Source organism: Crocodylus porosus, unplaced genomic scaffold (genome assembly GCF_001723895.1).
Source record: "Crocodylus porosus isolate Cpor-Errol unplaced genomic scaffold, CroPor_comp1, whole genome shotgun sequence".
NCBI lineage: Eukaryota > Metazoa > Chordata > Crocodylia > Crocodylidae > Crocodylus > Crocodylus porosus.
Window position 1 is genome coordinate 125,374,209 of NW_017728931.1, and position 18,199 is coordinate 125,392,407.

Consider the following 18,199-nt stretch of genomic DNA (forward strand, 5'->3'; position numbering starts at 1 on the left):
TATTAGGAAGAACTACTTCATGGTAAGGGTGGCCAGAGCCTGGAACAGGCTTCCCAGAGAGGTGGTGCTCTCACCTTGCCCAGAAATCTTCAAGAGGAGACTGGATAGGCACCTGGCTGGGGTCTTATGACCCCTGCCACCCCCAGTGCTCCTTCCTGCCCATGGCAGGGTGTCAGACTAGATGATCTGTCTAGGTCCCTTCCAACTCATTGATTCTATGATTCTACACATAAACTGGTTTAAGTGAATTAGAAACTGGTTTAAACCTATTACAGAACACCAGTTCAGTGGATGTAAACCTGTTTCAAAATGGCTGAAACTGATTTAACATAAACCTGGTTGAGTGTAGTATCAGACTTAATTGATTTGGGTCAAACCAGTTTATGCAATGTCTGTCCCAGGTCCCTTCCTGGTTTAAGTTAAACCAAAGTCATCCAGCATACCAGATGCTTTGCAGCCCTGGTCTATGCTGTCTGCTCCCGAAAGCAGAGCTGGCCCCATCCCTCTGCTCCCTAGCCAGAGCTCCAGTAGAGACTGCAGCTGCTCAAGCAGGGATCCCCACCCCCGCCTCTCTCTCCCACAGCCCCCAGCGCCATGGACCCTAGGCATGTCGTATGCTAGCTAATGCTGAGATGTGTCTGTGTGTGTCTCCAGTTTCATTGGGAAAGGCAGACAGAACAGTCCACTTAGGGCTTTTTGGATTTGATCAACAGATCAGCTGGTAAAAGCTGTTTAAAAAGAGCTTGAACTAATATGAAAGACTTTTGTTTTGCTGGCTTCCTCACCTGATAAACACTGGTGAGGGAGCCAGCAGGGGGCTAATAACACAGCTTATCAGCCTCCCGCTGGCTCCCTTGCCTGTCAGGTTTACAGACGGTCTGAAGAAGCAGGGAGAGGGAGATTGAAAAGCTCAGTATCTTCAACAGATGCAGGCACTGCACACACACCCTTTCCCTCAGAGTGCTAGGTGGGGGCTGGGTCTGGCGACACTCCTGCCCCTTGAGCAGCAAGCAGGGAAAAGTCTGGGACAATGCAGGGTGGGGGTTTACACCCCTCTGTAATCAGAGTGTCCTGCTGGGGCCTGGCCATGCCCCCCTCAGCTCAGCATGGTAAAGGGAGGGGAGGGCTGCTGTAGTGCCCCTGGCTTCTAGCTTGAGCCACTGCAGGCATGTGCCTGAATATCCTCAGTCCAGAGGGAGTGTCTGTGCAGTTGCAAACTGGTTCAACCTAGGCAGGTTAAACTGACCTGCAAAGATTGAAAGAATTCAGGCTCAGGCTTTTTGAATGTTTTTCCCTAGCCTGAATGTTCTGTTTAAACACTATTAATAGATCTATTATCCATAAATTTGTCTAGGCCCTTTTGGAACCTGGCAGTGCTCTGTGCCTCTACCACTTCTGTGGCAATGAGTTTCACAAGTTCACTACATGCTGAACGAACAAGTACTTTCTCTTGTTAGTTTTAAACTACAGGTTTCCTTCACTGTATGTGGGTTCTGTACGTCCAAATTCACTCTTATGCAATGACCTGTTTTATACCAAAAATTAGTTATATGCAAGGTAAATTCATTTTAATGATTATAGAAAGGATGGGGGTGGGCTTCTCTCTGTAGATGTAAGGGAAAGGACTCAATGAAGCAATGGCCTCAAGCTGCAGTTTGGGAAATTTAGGCTGGAGATTAGGAATTTTTTACTATGAGGGTGGTCAGTCATTGAAACAGGCTATTTAGAATAGCTGTGGACTCTTCATCCCTGGATATTTTCAAGAGCAGGCTGGACAGACATTATGACTGAAATGGTTTAATCAAGGATGATCCTGCCTTGAGCAGGGGTCTGGACTAGATGACCTTGTGAGGTCCCTTCCAGCCCTCTTTCCTATGGTTCTAAACACAGCTGGGTCTAAACTAAGAAACGACTGCTAGATTACTGCTTTGGTGGTTTCATTTAGTATAGATCTTGATCTCTCCTGCAATGTCTTGTTTCATTCCTCCTTGCTTTCCAATATGGTACACCCTTGTTAAAAAGTTGGCTTTGGAATGGCCTTTGTTATACCTGTGTCAATATATATCTAACCTTTCATCCCATTTACTTCCCATTTTAATTCTTCAACGTGTTTGTGTTTGTTTGTATTTTATAATCTTGTATTGCTTTTAGTTCTTCTGTGTAGCATTCCAAGCACTATAATAGAAAGGGGATGCTGTATAAATACAATTATTGGGTCAAATCTTGATTTATTTTTTTAACCCATCATTTAAAAATTAAGGCGCTGAGGAGGTTGCCAACTATTTATATAATATTTATTATTACAATATAATAATAAATATCCTTGCTCTCATATGGGAGAACTCACAATGCCAATTTTAAAATCTTGATAGCAGTTAAAATATAGAGCTACTAATAAGATGGTACCTGAAGCAAAAAGTAAAATGACTCGTACCTCTGCAGAAGAATAATCATGCCTGGGGACTGGTAGGGCATGAAGACATTTGGGGCTGAATCTGATTGTACTTTACACACCTAAATGGCACATATGCATTATGGCACAGTGCTGTAACTCAGTTTATGATTCAGCTCTCAGTACACAATTATGTACACAGCCATTGAGCAGGGTTGTGTTCAGGCCAGGCCAGTATATGTATGAGCTAGATGACTCCTGAAATTGCAGCTAGGCAATCCTTATAACTTGCAGGTATTAGACACTGGCAGAAGAAGATGAGATGGGCCCTGTATGTTGTAGCCCTATAGCTTAGCTTAAGGAGTAGGAGACACAGGTCCTAAGCTCTCCTTGCCAAGGGATTTGAACCTGTATCTCCTGCTCCCTAGCATTCTCCTAACCACCATGCCACAGGCTAGGAATTACACAGACCATCTCCAGCCTTCCCCTCTAAGCTGGCCTACTCAGCATGCAAGGGAGGGAAGGAAGGGAGGAAAAGAAGAAAGCAGGGGTGAGGCTCAGTAAGATGGACACTGCCCTGGATAGGATAGGGCCCTGGATTCTAGCTGGGACCTTCATCTCCCAGTGAGGCAGAAACTTCCCCATTGCTCTCTGTCCATTTTGACTGACTGTTAAATGAGAGATGTGGTAGGGCTGCCTCAACAGGAAGGCTGGAGAAGTCTGGATAATACCTAAGGTTTCCTGGGAAGTAGGAGATGTAGGTTCTAGCCTTCTCTCTGCATGGCATAATACCTCCTGGGCACTAAGGAAGCACTGTGTTCATTGGAACTTGCTGCCCCTCTTTAAAAAAGTGTTGCCAGTAAGCATATACATAGAAAGGTACAATCACAAGAATGTTTCCATAGTGCTACAAACACAAAGATGCCAACCATTATTTTACAACCATTTCTAGGGAGAAAAATGGCAAACTGGGATTTCATTAAAGCATTTAAGTACAAGGCTTACCTTAAAGTAAATATACAGCCCTCTTATTTCAAGTACATCCATTTATTCCGGAGTTCTGGATTAAAAGAGCCATTCTAACTAATGCTTACACTACTGCCAACCAATACTCAAACAGTCGAATAGAATGAATTAAATCCTGACCCCTTGGGCACGTCTAAAAGTTCATCAATGCGCCATAGTTACTGCGTGTTAAGTCTAGTATTTGTATAATCAAGGACTAAATTAATGTGCTGTAACTGGTGCTGGTACATGCCTTTTTAGTGGCCCTGCTGCACAGTACCCTAATTATAGTGCGCAGTAGCATATTAGCATTCCTTGCGCTGTGATGTGCTACTGCGCAGTATTATTAGGCTATTGCGCAGTTAGTGTCTTGTGTAGACACTAAAAGACCCTTTTTAAATCAATGGGATTTTTCCATTGACTTCAATTAAAATTTTACCCTGCATAGAGATAAGAAAGATCAAATTTTGGACTGTGTGAATAACCCATCAAATGATAAAAAGCAGATTTCTGTGGTACAAGTAGCACAGCCACTAAAATGATTACTTCTTGCAGACTTTTCTTTTACTTTATGGCAGGCTAGATGCATAATGGCATTGCTTTTATGGATATGGTCTCTCTTAGGAAGGTGAAAAAAGAGACTAATATTGGATACAATATGCTAGACAGAGTTGTGTGGCTAAATTAACTTAGTTGATTTATTAAGCATTCCATCACGTTCTCCTCCCACAGCTATGAACAAGTCTTCCTATGCTTGTATTTTTTCTCTCTACAAGGCTTAAATCCTTTTTATATAAAGTCATTTCTTCTATACATAATATATTTGTAATGGATATTTTTTATGCTTTTTCAGGTTCTCAGCAATATACATTCATTTCTATAATAAAAATGAATTAATAACTGTATCCTGGACACTGTTTGTCATTCCTAGGACCGCTCTTATATATACCATGTCTAAAAAAGCTGTTTACAGACTAAATACACTGTACCTCAAATCCTTCTATGCTTATATTTTATAATGAAGTCTTATAACCAATAATCTTCAATTATATAACATTTGTGATATGGAAGAAAGCTATGCGGTTACCTTTCTATTTATACACGCAAACATTTTTACAACATGCTTTTCAGAAGGATTTTAAGTCTGTGGACCTACTGTAAAGACTAGAATGTTGTGTCGACATAACAAGGAGATGGGAAAGGTCTATCAAATCACTGATCCATGAACACAGTCTCTAAACAGGTCTTGACAGATCAGGATGTTGACAAGGTACTGAGGCAGGCCTTTCCATTTGAAAGGCAAAGAGCAGAGCACACACACATAGGCACACACACAGTTTGCCTTTTTACTCATCCACAATACTTCATTTGTTTTTGTATCTCAGTGATCTGTGCATGTAATACCAAATTTAGCATCATCTAGGAATTAATGGCTGCCATTTTTAACATCTTTTGGCCACATGGGTCTTCACTCAGCTGTGAAAATGGAATTCAGATCTTTTTACCTGCAATGAACAGAGCAATGTGTGGCTCAGAAGAAAATGGCAGATATTATGGTACCATTTTGAGATTGTATAAAATTGCACTCTCAGATTTTATGTTATATAGGGAAGGGGTCAGGTTGCATTATTTGCTTGTACAGAATGTAGCGCAATGAAGCATAACTGGAGCCTCTGGCCATTACTGTAATAGAAAAAATAATAAATCGTCAACTCCAACAAAACTGTATTGAACAGAGGAGCAGGGGCATAACATGATGCCTGAGTGCCCTGGGCAGCAGTACCACATGGGACAGTCACTGCTTGTGCTGCTGTCAGCACAGCAGAGGCTGGGCGGGCAGCACAGATGCTTCTATATTTTCACTCCCCACTGGGGTTGGCACCTTGCACTTGTGTCCCACTCACTTCTGCCCCCTCCTTTGTTATACTACTGCAGGGAAGACTATAGCCAGTGAGTCTCAACAGCATCCTACTGCTGAGCAAACCTTTGTTTTTTGAATTGTTCACTTTGATGAGCTTGTTGTCACTTCTACAGTCAAGGAATAGTATATGAGATACTGTGTGGTCACAACTTTGGCCCTTATTCAGCTGCATTCTCAACAGTTACACAGAGCTCCCAACCAACTAATTCACAACATTTCACCTTGCTTGTCCACTCAGCCTCTGCTAGCTTGTATTAAAAAAGCTTCTCCCTACCCCTCCAGGGAAGCAAGAGTATTGTGAATTAATTTAAACAAGCAAGTCATTCTCTACAGTTTTGCTATAAACTAGTGAAATTACATTGTCAGTGACAGACCCATGCTAAACTTATGCAACTTTAACACAAGTCTCAACAGCTAATGTAACATTAAAATACCTGCAAGAATAGCTCAATATTCAATGAGCATTTGATGAACGCAATGTTGTGGTATTACCTTTGTGTTATTGTTTACAAAAGTTACCTCTACAGATGTCAGACTGATGAAAAAGAAGAGAGGAAGAAAAGATACATTTTTCCAATGATTTGACCTTTAATGGGAACTCTTCTTTGCTACAATTTGTGTATTGATTGAACCCTTTATCAAAATTTATTTACTTTCCAGTGGGTACTCTGTGCTGATTAGGTGAGAGGATTAGATTCCTTCCTGCTATTTATAACACCGCTAATGATTTTCTTTGGTGTGAACAACTCCTTATTAATCCTGAGATGTTTTTCTTGATAGGGACAAAATCAGGACAAGAAGTCTATTGCAATTCATTTCACATGGTACAAAAGATTGGCCCATTTCCTTAGGGTGACCATACATTTCAGTCTCACCAGGCTAGTCCTGTTTTAAACACTTAGGCATCCTGCTGTTTGGTCATATGATTGCTTTTCCTTTGTTTTCTGTGGGACCCTCCATCCCAGCCTTTCTCCCAACATATACAACACCCTCACTATCCAGTGCACTCAGCTGAGGCTGGAGCTCAGATACAGCTGAGCAGCCAGAAAGCAGGGTGTCTCATTTTGAAACCAGGGAAAACTGGACACCCTACATATGCTGCAAATGGATCTTCCCAGGCAGAAGTCCTTGCAAATAGTGACCACATCTTTAACAATGACAATGTTTTTAGGTTTGCTTACAATTTAGACTACAGCTATAGCAAGCTACTTTTACTTCTGTTATTAAATCTTGGTATACTTCTAAGAAATGCAGTGTTTCCACAAGTATTTACTTTTTGATGCACCTTCTGACAACATTACAGTTCCAGAGAATACAACTGACCTTTGATTCACAATAGTTTGACTTTAGGGATGGTTATATTGTGGAACAGGTTTGTGATCAGATGAATTAGCTTTTCTCCTTGAGGAACACTGCTTTATATACAAATACATTTGCTACTACAGAAATCATGGCCAGTCCCTATCTATTGGTCAAATGTAAACATTAATTAATAATTTTAAATAACTTTAAAAACATTCAGACATGACATTATAGAGCCTTCCTGCCTTACTTAAAAAGTGCTTTCTCAGCCTCCAATGCACTCTGCAATTTACAGGGACATCAATATTGTATAAGGGGAAACCAGGCAACCATGGTTTTCACTGAAGAGTTGGCTCTGTCCTGTCAGTGTGCAAAATAAGCAATTATTTGTCTGAACTTTATCTAACTTGCCTCAGGTACTTAGCATAATGAACCAACATTTCTTTCATACAAATGCAACATATTATCCTGTCAAGCTGCATGCCTAATATGAATGCTAGTTTTAGTTTTGCTCTCAGTGTCTCTTGCAGCCAGTGTGATGTATTAAAATTACAATGAACCCATCTGCATTTAGCTTTTACATAGAAAAATATTTTTACAATTGCCATCTGGCTCTTCATTAATTTCAGATAATGGTAGCAATGACACATTTGTAATGGGATGTCCTAATGCAATTCGATTAAACTGGAAAACATAATGAAAACATACAGCAGATTTAACATTAAAAATGTACTTACCTTCATATGTTCCACTTTCTAGGAGAGCACCGCTTTTCTCCAACTCCATAAAATCTTCAACAGTGATGAAAATATAGTCCACACCAGGGACCTCCCCCTCCTTATGTGGCCTTGTGGTGCCTGATAATGAAAGAAAAAAAGCACACTGTCAAGCACATTAGCTGCAGTTAAATGCAGACTCTAACAGAGGTGCATCAGACCGGTTTGGAATCCAGGGCCAGATGTTCTAGGTCCCAGATTACAAAGTTCTGGCTAATGAAACTATTATATTGCTCTGATTTTTGTGCTGTTAGAGAAGCTATTACTGAGGCCAAACACTTGAATGTAATATTAGTTTTCGTTATACGTATTTATGAATACCACATCTGCTGTGGTTTCAGATAAAAAGTAGCAGTCATTTAGTTTTAATATTTACAGTGTCAAAGTCTGCTTCTGCTAAATACAATTTTTATTTATTGTCGTTTCTGTGAACAGGATACATTTTAACAATATATATTTACTACATGAAGCAACAAATCTGTAACTTCAGATTTTAAGGTGCTTCTGATTATAATTCTTGTTTTGATTCTACTCTACCATCAACATTCAAAATGAAAACTCTGTTATTAGTTAGGTGGCAAATTTAAGGACGTTAGGATGCTCATGGTATTTATACCTGAATCTCTTTCAATATGTTTGCATTGCTCTTAGGGGAGGGAGATGTGTCAAAGTGAAATCCCACATCTAGAAAATGGACAGACAGGAATACTCATAACTACGATGGATTGATGGAATATTTTTTAAGGTTACTCAATATGGATACATTTGACCCCAAGATTTTCTATGCACAAAAGTGCAGGAAATGTAGAAGAGAAGAATGTCCATCTCAGCTGCCCTGAGCTCTACAGAAGAATGTTAATCATCATTCAAACGTAGGATTTGTCATGAAGAAAGAAAGAACTGTTCTTCATTAAGTGACCAAACAGTAAAGCCCCTATCTGACCATGAGCTCTTGTGTTGGGAGACACCTGTGTATAACATCATCCTGAGTCTTCACAGGTTCAGGAAATGCACAGGTTTGACTAGGAGGAGTCAGGGCTCAAAATACGACCTTATCACGTGCTCATGTGCAACAGTTGCAAATTACTAGACTGTTGTGATCTATTAAAGTTAGTACCAGTTAGGCCATTTTGCACGTTCACGTGCAACAGTTAGAAGTCTTTGGGATGTAGTGATCATTTAAAGTCAGTATGTATTAAGAGAAAATTTCACCTGAAAGGGAACAATTTTGCAAAGCCACAAGCGCATGTAACACTTGCTAGGCTGCTTAAATGTACTTCTGCTTGTTTTAATTGCACTTAGTGTTACTTTAAACACATGACACCACCCGTAGATACACAGTGACAGAAACCTGTGCACTGTGTTCTATGGGGTATATTAACTCTAAAGACTATTGACACTAGTAGCACTTTCTGAGTTTTCTGGTTCTGACAAAAAAAAAAGAAAAAAACATGGATTTTCCCTTTTGCTGGAGGAAACCACACATTTCTCATTTTGCAAGAGAAACCTGTGTATTTTGCTGTTTTGGAAACAGCTTTCTGCAGTCGGGCAGAGTTCCAGTCTGCAAGGGCTGGGAGGGAGTGGGAGGAGGGCGATCAAGCGGGAGGTGCCATGTGCATGTATGTGCCCACATGGGCACATGGATGCCAGGCAGCCTGGAGAGCAGCTCCCACAGCTAAGTTGGGGGGGAGGAAGGGAACAGAGGGAGGGAGTTAGGCAGGGCTGGGGCTGGGTTTGCTGCCCACCCAGGTGGTGTGTGGGGCTTGGGGCCCGAGGCCACAATCTGCGGCTGCAGGGCCCCAGCGGAGGGCAGGATGGGGCTACGGGTGGCTTCTCCAGGGGGTGGGGGAGTCTGGTCATCCCCTTGCTGTGGTGCACACTCCCAGAGGGTAGGGGTCAACTGTGCCCCCCAGATCTGTGCATGGAGCTGGGATGGGGCAGGCTGCCTGCTGTGGGCTTGGGCTTCTGCCCTGCTTCCATCCCCTGGGGCCTCCGCAGCCCAAAGGGTTCTATCCAGCACTTCAGGGCACAGCAGAGCCATGCAGAAAAGCTGTTTTCTGCCAGTTGCGATATGTAGGGGGTGAATGGGGGTGCACATGCACCCCCTGAGAGCACTGGTGCACCCCCTGACTGGCCACACTGACCACTTAGGTGATTGGCAGGAGGGGCAGGCAGGTGCACTGGTGCCCCCCTGCAAGCACCAGCTGATCACTGCAGCTGCTCCCAGAAGCAGCCTCAGCCGCTCCCGGAAGAGGGGCTGCAGCATCACAATCCGCCGTTGTGTGATCAGCCACAGGGGGACACCCTCCCCAGTCAGCGGGACTGGTCATGGGGGGGCAACAGTCACCCATGCTTGCCACTATGAGCTCTGTGCTGCCCTGGCGACGGGTTCCCTGAGCATGCGGTGGCAGTGAGGGGACCCGTTATCACCACCCTTGCTGCTGCATGGGGATGCATCACCATGGCAGCATGGAGCTGACAGTGGCAAGCATCCTGCATGGCCCCACTGTTCTCTGTAGAACTGGGTCACACCCACTGGGCTGCAGAGGCCCCAGGGGAGGGCAGCAGGGCAGGAGCCCATAGCAGGTAGCCCGCTCTGTCCCCACCCTACACGCACATCTTGGAGGCACAGGTCCCCCCTCTTACCTGGGAATGCACGTAGTGGTGGGGAGCTGCCCCCACCCCCAAACCTGCAGCAGGAAGGCAGCAGGCAGGGAGCTGGGTTTTGTTCCACTGCAGCAGTAGTCACCTCTTGCTGGGGCCATAGTCTGCAGAACTCGGTTCCTGGCCCCATAGCCCTTGCAGCTAGGGGCCCCCTCTGGAAGGGCTGAGGGGACAGGTAGCTGTGAGGGAAGTGAGGGGCATGAGCAGGGCCAAGGTGCTGTGGGTGAGGATGTGAGGGGCACCAGTAGGGCTGGGGGGTGGGGAGGATGTGGGGAGGAGTGGGGTGCCTTCCATTTTAATCACAGATTTTGGGGGTTTTATCAGAGAAGTTGCAATTTTTTATCAGAGAATTCACAACTTCTTATCAGGGAAAATGAGGATCCCTTGTAATGACCCTACTTTGAGTATATATACTTTAGCCAATAAGGTTGCCTTTTATCTAGACTTTTTCTTGGAATAAGTAGGGTAATGATAATGATATGATATCTACAAAGATTAAATTTGTTGTTTCTTAAATAAAAATATTCTTGGTGGGCATGAAAGAAGACTGAGTTGAGATAAAAACACATCTGAAGTTATAAAAAACCCAAACATAGAGTGCTATTTTTACAACCCTCCCCCCCCAAAAAAAACAGAGTTCAGCAATACAGAATTTCTGTCATCCTTCCTTCCTTCCTGTTAAAATAAAAAAAATTCTTAAACATTTTTATTATCCCCAAGAAAAATCTATTCACTTCCTAATAGACTGTGAACCTATTTTCTAAACTGGAGGCCAGAGAGCAAAGCCCTCGCTTCCTTCTGTGTATGGACCAAAGACTGTAATCTCTTTCCCATTACTGTCCACAAAGCATGGCTCTTATCTTCTACTCCACTCCTTAATATTTACCACTTTTTCACCTCAGACAGTACGTGCGTGTCCACACATGCAAGCACATGCACTTGCAGCAGCTCAAATAGAAACAGTGCAAATTTGAGCTGGGCCTTTTTGCTTCAGCGCAGGTGCTCGGACATGCGCTTTGTTGTGGAGCACATTGTGCCACTTGGGGCAAAATAACCCTGCCTGGCTCCTCCCAGATCTTCAGCCAGGGTGAGCTAGAGCCTGGGCCAGCACCTATGCTGTCCCCAGCAGTATAAAAAGCTGCCCTGTCCTGGCCCCAGCAGTATAAAAAGCTGCCTTGGCTACTAGCTCTCAGGAGTTTCTGTGGCCCAGCCAACTGGTACCTGTGGACACTGGACACTACCCCTTGTGCCAGCTGGACTGCTGAAGCAGCCTTGAGAGTTCCCTGCATGCTCTACCCACTGCAGCAGTGTGGCAGTGGGGGCTGCTGCCTGGCTGGTGACCTGCTGTGCACCTGCCAGACTCAGATGGGGACTGCAGAGCCACTAGAGGCATCTGCCCCTCTGGGCCAGCTTCCAGTGGACTGCGGTTGCAGGGTTAGCCTTTGTGCAACACTACTGCCATTTATGCCCCCTGCCCAGCCACCTGGCCAGCTATCACCTGGAAGATGTTCTAGGTGCGGTGGCCTGCTTTGAACTGTCAAAGCATGTCCTCCTGGCCCCATTTGGAGGTCAGCCACAGCCAGCTGGGTCAAAGGTGTTAGCACCGAGCAGGCAGGGTCTTGCCACTGGCCTCCCTAGCAGGAATTCTGGTGTTCCCTATTGGAAAACTGAAAAATCCCTGATAAAAAAAATACCAAAGTCATTCTGTAAAATACCCCCAAATCCATATTTCTCTACAAGTAAACAAAAGACCAGAGAGAGAGAGAGAGAGAGTGAGACGGAGAGAGCGATCAGTTGGACAATGTTTTATTGATATAACTTACAGTGTTAAAGCAAGCCTCTTCTCATAATAATAAAGTGAACTCTAAATACATGTTTCATGAATTTATGGATACATGTTCTGCTGCACTGCCACAGGGTGATGGCCTCCACACAAGGGGTTTGGCCCCCCCAACAGGGGGTTCAGCCCTCTCACAAGCTCATGTAATGAGCTTTAGTTAAAGCACCTCAGCAACCATTTTTATAGCCGTGGGGGCTTATACACATGACACTGCAATTATGCTACAGTGATTAATTGAGTCTGCTCCAATGTGTTCTACTAAGAAGGCATCAATGTACAGACACCCTCAGTGGTCAGTGTCTGGCATCCCTGAGGACTGGGGCACAGGTTTATTTACATACATTCTGCACATCACGAAATAGGTCCAATTCTCTTCTTATATTATTATTATACTGAAGTAACAACACTAACCTCAATGGATTTTCTCTTTTCTTTTTCTGGCATAAGGGAATAATCAAGGCCTATGAACAAACCCTTGAGTATCCATGGATTAAAAAAAACATATCTTATAATTTATTCTAAGTGCTGTGTTAATATTATACTATGGCAGGGGCAGCATTTTAAGCAGTCTGTTCATATTAACTTCTTGCTCATTTTTTTGTAAACACAGAATATTTGTCCTTATAGAGAAACAAACCTTAACAGGAATTGGTTGCTACTGCCTGAATTCACTCTATAATAATAATAAGCTAAACATTACGAAGAGGCCAGCTACCATTTTGTTACTATGGTAACAAGGAAAAAATGTAGGATTCCAATTCCTTAACAAAAGAACTTGGTTCTTTCAGTCCTAGGAGGATCAAAGACAGCAAGACAAATATGCATGAGGGATATTTATGACAATTGTAGGATTGTGCACTTAAGCTATTGGGAATGATGCCTCTTTTACCATAGTTTCAGAGAGTCATTTCACTGCCTTCAGTTCAATAATTTCCGCTGGGGAGGAAGGGAAATTACACCACCCCTGAACAGAATCTGGCCTTCAAACTTGCAGTTGAAAGCATTCTTTGAAAGTGTTCAATCTGCTCTTCAATCTGTTTCTTCCATGCCCAGTGCTGGGATTGTCTTCAGTTCTGAAATGTGTGGGTCAATATGTATTTACTCAGGAAAGCTTTGTTCAGTTGCAGTTTGTTTTTCCAGTGCTATTCTGCTTTAATCAATTTTTGAAAACTGTTTTACCGTCTGACTGATGGAAACCTTCACAAAAGCTAATTATACCCTACTAGCTTAGTCTGAAGCAAAGCCCACGTTTTGTGCTCTAATAAGCAAAGTGTAAAAAAATCAGTTGACCAAATGCAGAATAAAAAATCTAAGTGGATTTAGCAGGATATGTTGCCATGCACGTAGAGTTTAAAAACAAGGAGAAGGATATAATTCAGAGAGGGTTCCATTATTATTCGGACAGCCTCTATTTTTTTAGTTCCAATACTGCTCATGACAAATTAATCCTTGCTGGGTGATATAACCACCAAGCAACTACTAGGATATCTTGCCATATTCCACTATATTTCCAATACAATAGTATGGCAGATTAGACTTGTCTGCTCTGCACTGGCTACCTATTCACCATAAATGCAATTAATGCAATCTTTAAAGCTTTAAATAATCTGGGACCCAGAGACCTGAGAGACTTCCTCTCTTGTCCTGTCATAAGAGTTATTGAAAGATCAGATGGGTGCTCTTGCTGTAAGTCTGAAACTGCTAAGCCTGGTGGTGAAATGTTTTCAGAAGACCTATGCCCTTTGCAGACTGCTTCTTTTGAAGGCAAGTTTGGTGACTCCCAGAGAAAACTACTGTACTTACAACATTTGACTTATGGATAACATGCCACTGGTGAGGCAGACAGGGAAGGAAGGCCACAATGAGCCATCTACATTAGAGGCATTTGCAATTTTGCAAATGTGAGTGTCCACATGTTAAAACTTGCCAACTTATAAGTGCCCTCTCAGGGTGTGTCCAAACACATACCACACAATGAGTTGTTCTCCATGCTGCAAGGGAGCAGTGTGGAGGGTCTTTTTGACACCTGGATATCTAGGGTCAAAAAAACCTGTGGGAAAAAAAAAAAAAGCAGAGTGGCACATGCACAGGCAGCGTGTACCACTCAAAAGCAGAGCCAGGCTGCCCGGAACTGCCCGGTGGCTAGGTAAGGCTGCTTGGGCCATCCCAGTGCTGGCCCCAGCCTCCGCTACCACTGCCAGAGTACCTTGCCACATGCCAGAGGGCTTGTGGCATAGGCATTCCTCAGGGAACCAGATGTTCACATGTGGACGCAGCCTGAGCTTGATTGTCAGTTTAGGCAAGGGTTAATTGTGGGCCATACTACCTAACTCCTGTTTGGGTAACTTCAGTCTGCTCCATAGAGATAAAAAAAGTGATCTTCAGTTTTCCAGCATCTCAGGATCCACTTCTTCCAGTCCCTAGCCTCCCCTGTCCCTTCTATTCCATCCCCAACAGAGAGCACAGATAAAGCCCAGATGTTTTGGCCCCTAGTCACGGTCCTGCTCATCAACCCTCTAGTAGCAAATCAGAGCTGTGAAGGCAAGAAATGGTACTAACCCTTAACACGCAATTGCTTACAGCATGTTCTAAATGTAACACTTAACATTCCACATATTTAATATCGTTAAAGTATAACATGTAACTTTATCCTTTAAGAAATGCAGTCACTATGGCCCAGCTTCACAAAGAGAATTAGATGCTTCAATACTGAAACTACTCCCAGGGCTCTTTAAGCACTTTATTGAATAAGCCTTTAAAGCACAATGCACAAACAGTCCCAGCAGTCTTCTTCTCAGGACAACCAGTCCTGTAAAGCAGCCACTGCTAACTTATCTTCTAGTCTCTGAGCTGACTTGTTAAGGCAAAACTTAAATTCTTCATGTAGTATTGCACTGCGCTGTACAGATTAGACTGGATATTGAAGAAATATTTACTGCCATTTTTGTCCTATGGCAGTGCAGTATTTTTTAATATATCATGTACATACATCTGCAAGCCAAGAAGCAACAGCTTTAATCTTATGAAATATAAGCTTTGTCATGAGTGTCATGTGCCCCCCGTGGTGGCGGGGGCATGGTGAGCTCCGGCATGTGGTGACAGTGCTGGCAGTGGTGTGTGGAGCTGCTGCTGGCAGCCATAGCACTTGCAGCAGCGGGGGAAGGTGGGTGGAAAGTGCCAATCAGTAGTCAGAGACCACTCACAGATGCCACCAGCAGTGGTGGCCAGCAGCAATCATGGACCACCTGCAAACACCACTGGCAGTGTTGGCGGCAGGGCAGGGGTTGGCAAGTGGCGACCGGCCACAGCTGCCACCAGCAGTGTCAGCGGCGCCTTTTTTTTGTAGTGGGTGCTCTGCCACACTTAGGGGGTGCACGTACACCCATGTGCACCCCCTACATGTCACGAATGAGCTCTGTGTTTATCACTGACAGTTGTGGCAAACCTACTATACCTGTCCGGCTAGCAGAATAAAGTTAGAACACTGAAGATTCATTGTCCGGTTTTCAAATGAAGGAGTCTTGGTGGAATGTCTAGTGCACTTATGTGCGTTTTTTTGCTTAGCTTAGCATCCAGCTGTGGTCTTTAAACACTTCATTTATAAGACTGTGTGTAACAATTTACTTCATACAAACACTTCAGTATTCTGCAATTGTTGGGCTGAATTAGTCTACACTTGACCACTATTTTAAGTACCTGAAAATCTGCTACCCGAATGGTCTCTTCTATTGGGTTCCATTTTACCTCTTACACAGTGAAAGAGACAAATCAGATTTATTTAAGTGTCAAGGTAGGAAAATTAATAGTAGCTTAAAAGAGGAGAACTACTGTTGCAGAAGGATAATAAATACTACAAGATGTTCTACTTGCAATACAATAGACATATTTTTCAAGAACATTTCATCCTTGCATGGTAAATAACCCATGTCTTACAATCTTTGGCAGCATTACAAGGATAATATCACATCTGCAGTGTTCCTGTACAAGATAAAAGCTTGAGTCTCTGAATGCTCCATACCTGACCCACAAACTTTACACAAAGGTGTGCAGAAGCTACATTGACAAGGCTCTGGGTATCTGAGTACATTCTATATATTTAGTAGATGACTATTGTTGAACAGAAGATAATAAATATTTGATCAGACACACAACTAAGCTAGGGAAAGAAGTTACACATAAACTGGTTTAAGTGATCAGAAACTGGTTTAAACCTGTAACAGAATAGAAGTTCAGTGCATGTAAACCAGTTTCAAAATGGCCAAAACTGATTGAAGTCAAAATAGTTTATGGAACTGCTATCCCAGACCCCTTCCTGGTTTAAATTAAATCAGAGTCCCTCAGCATGCTTTGCAGCCCTGGGCTGTGCTGTCTGCTTCAGAAAATAAGGATGGCCCTGCCCCTTTGCCGGGGCCAAAGCAAGGCAGGGCTTGCGGTCTGGTCAGATGCTGGCCTGGCATGGCCCCCTAAGGCAAAGGGGTTTATTCCTCCCTCCCCTCTCCCCCCTGGGGGGACCCCATCCTGGGTCTATCTGGTAGGGGCACAGTAGCCCCTGTCAGGCATTTTGCTCCACTCTCCACTCAAGTGGTAGTGAGCATGGCCAGCCCTAGCAGCAACCTGAAGTGAGCCCTGTTTGCTCCAGGCTACTACTGGGACTGGCCATGCCCCCCACTACTTGAGCAGTGAGTGGGGACAAGGGTTGCTGCACTCCTTCCTGGCAGACCCTGGCTGAGGTCCATGCTGGTGGAACCGGCGGGGTGGTGGAATTAAACCCCCTTGTCCTCCCTTTCACTTCAGGCTGCTGCCAGAGCTGGCAATGCACCCTGCCACTCGAGTGGCAAGTGGGGCTAAATGCCTGACAGGAGCTGCTGTGCCCCAGCCTGGCACACCCTACTGGGGTCCATGTCCATGGGACAGCGGGAGGATTGGGGGGAATTAAACCCTCCTCCAGCCCTCTGTTTTCTTCAGGCTGCTGCTGGGCTGGAGACATCCCTTGCCACTCAAGTGGTGATAGGGTGTGTGTGTGTGGAAAATGCCTGGTAGGGACTGCATCCCCCTTCCTCCTCCAGGCACACCCCGTCTGGAGACCCTGCAGGCCAGGGTAGAGGTTTAAACCCTTCCCCAATCATACTCAGCCTGCCTGGGCCTGGCCATGCCCTGTCCCCTGCCTCCCAGCTTTCCCCTCAACTGAGCTTTCCTCCAGCCAAGGGCTTGCTCTAGCACCCCCTGGCTTCTGGCCTAAGCCACTGTGGGCATGTGCCTGCATTTCTGGAATCAAAAGTGAATGTCTATTCATTTACTTGCTGGTTCAACCTATGCAAGTCAGGCTAATCTGCAAAGATTAAACTGATTCAGACTTGGGCTTTTTGAATATCTGTACTTTGCACTAAAATTAATCTTTCAGTTTCCTATATTTTTATTTAGCTTTTTGAATGTGAAGAAATTTATAGGTATATGGTCCCTTATTGTACTGCACAATCACAAAGCAGCAGGCCAGTCCTGCCCCAAAGAACTTACAGACTAATCAAGAGGTTTGGTAAAAATCTATAACCCTGGTTACACAACAAAATATTCCTAGATTAATTTTCCAAGTATATGGAAGAATATTTTAGTAAATCTAGAATCTTAAGGAAAATGCAATATTCTTTGTTCAGCATGAAGATTTATTAAACTGTTAAAATCTTGCAAGTATATAAGAGCCTATGGTTAGACAAGTACTCAGAGTTAATTGGTTCTGTAATTTTGCATTGTACAAAAGCTTGCTATGGAAAGTAGTATGGCAGGCTGTCATACATTAAGATGGCTGAAGGGATCCCTTTCACAGAAACAAACAGATAATCTTTAATAAACTTCAGCACTTGGTATGACCTTGTATATGTTTTGCCTAAGAAAATTTCAACCATGCTTAATTAGCTCATTTGTTTGTTTGCTAAATTACTCAGGGATAATATTACTGTAAGGAACAGAACTATATGGGAAATTATACCTATTTTGTCCATTTACTTAACAGATAAAGCAGTGAAACACCACATTTGTCTTGTTCTACTGAATTCCCAGCTGGAGAGAACACCGAAAATCATTTTCAACTAAAGTGATTTTAGATGTACCAAAAGGCAGAAAGCCCCAAGTCCTGATGACGCTCCTCTTCATAACAGCATAAAGCAGAATGCCATAAACCCCTTCCTGCCAAGGGGTCAGAAAAAGCAAAAGTTTTTTTTCATCTTTCTGAGTCATAGATTTCATAGACATCAGGGCTGGAAGGGACCTCGGGAGATCATCGAGTCCAGCCCCCTGCCCAAAGG

The 18,199-nt window shown here is 43.7% G+C and overlaps 1 protein-coding gene across 12 annotated transcripts in view; it reads right to left on the bottom strand.

Annotated features, from left to right (window-relative positions):
- Nucleotides 1-18,199, bottom strand: part of MAGI2 (membrane associated guanylate kinase, WW and PDZ domain containing 2) — a 1,214,455-nt gene that overhangs the window by 487,272 nt on the left and 708,984 nt on the right. For all 12 annotated transcript variants that reach the window (XM_019543630.1, XM_019543629.1, XM_019543624.1 and 9 more), the window contains one exon: nt 7,358-7,477. In XM_019543630.1, the coding sequence (XP_019399175.1) occupies nt 7,358-7,477 (120 nt within the window). The remainder of the gene's footprint in view (nt 1-7,357; nt 7,478-18,199) is intronic.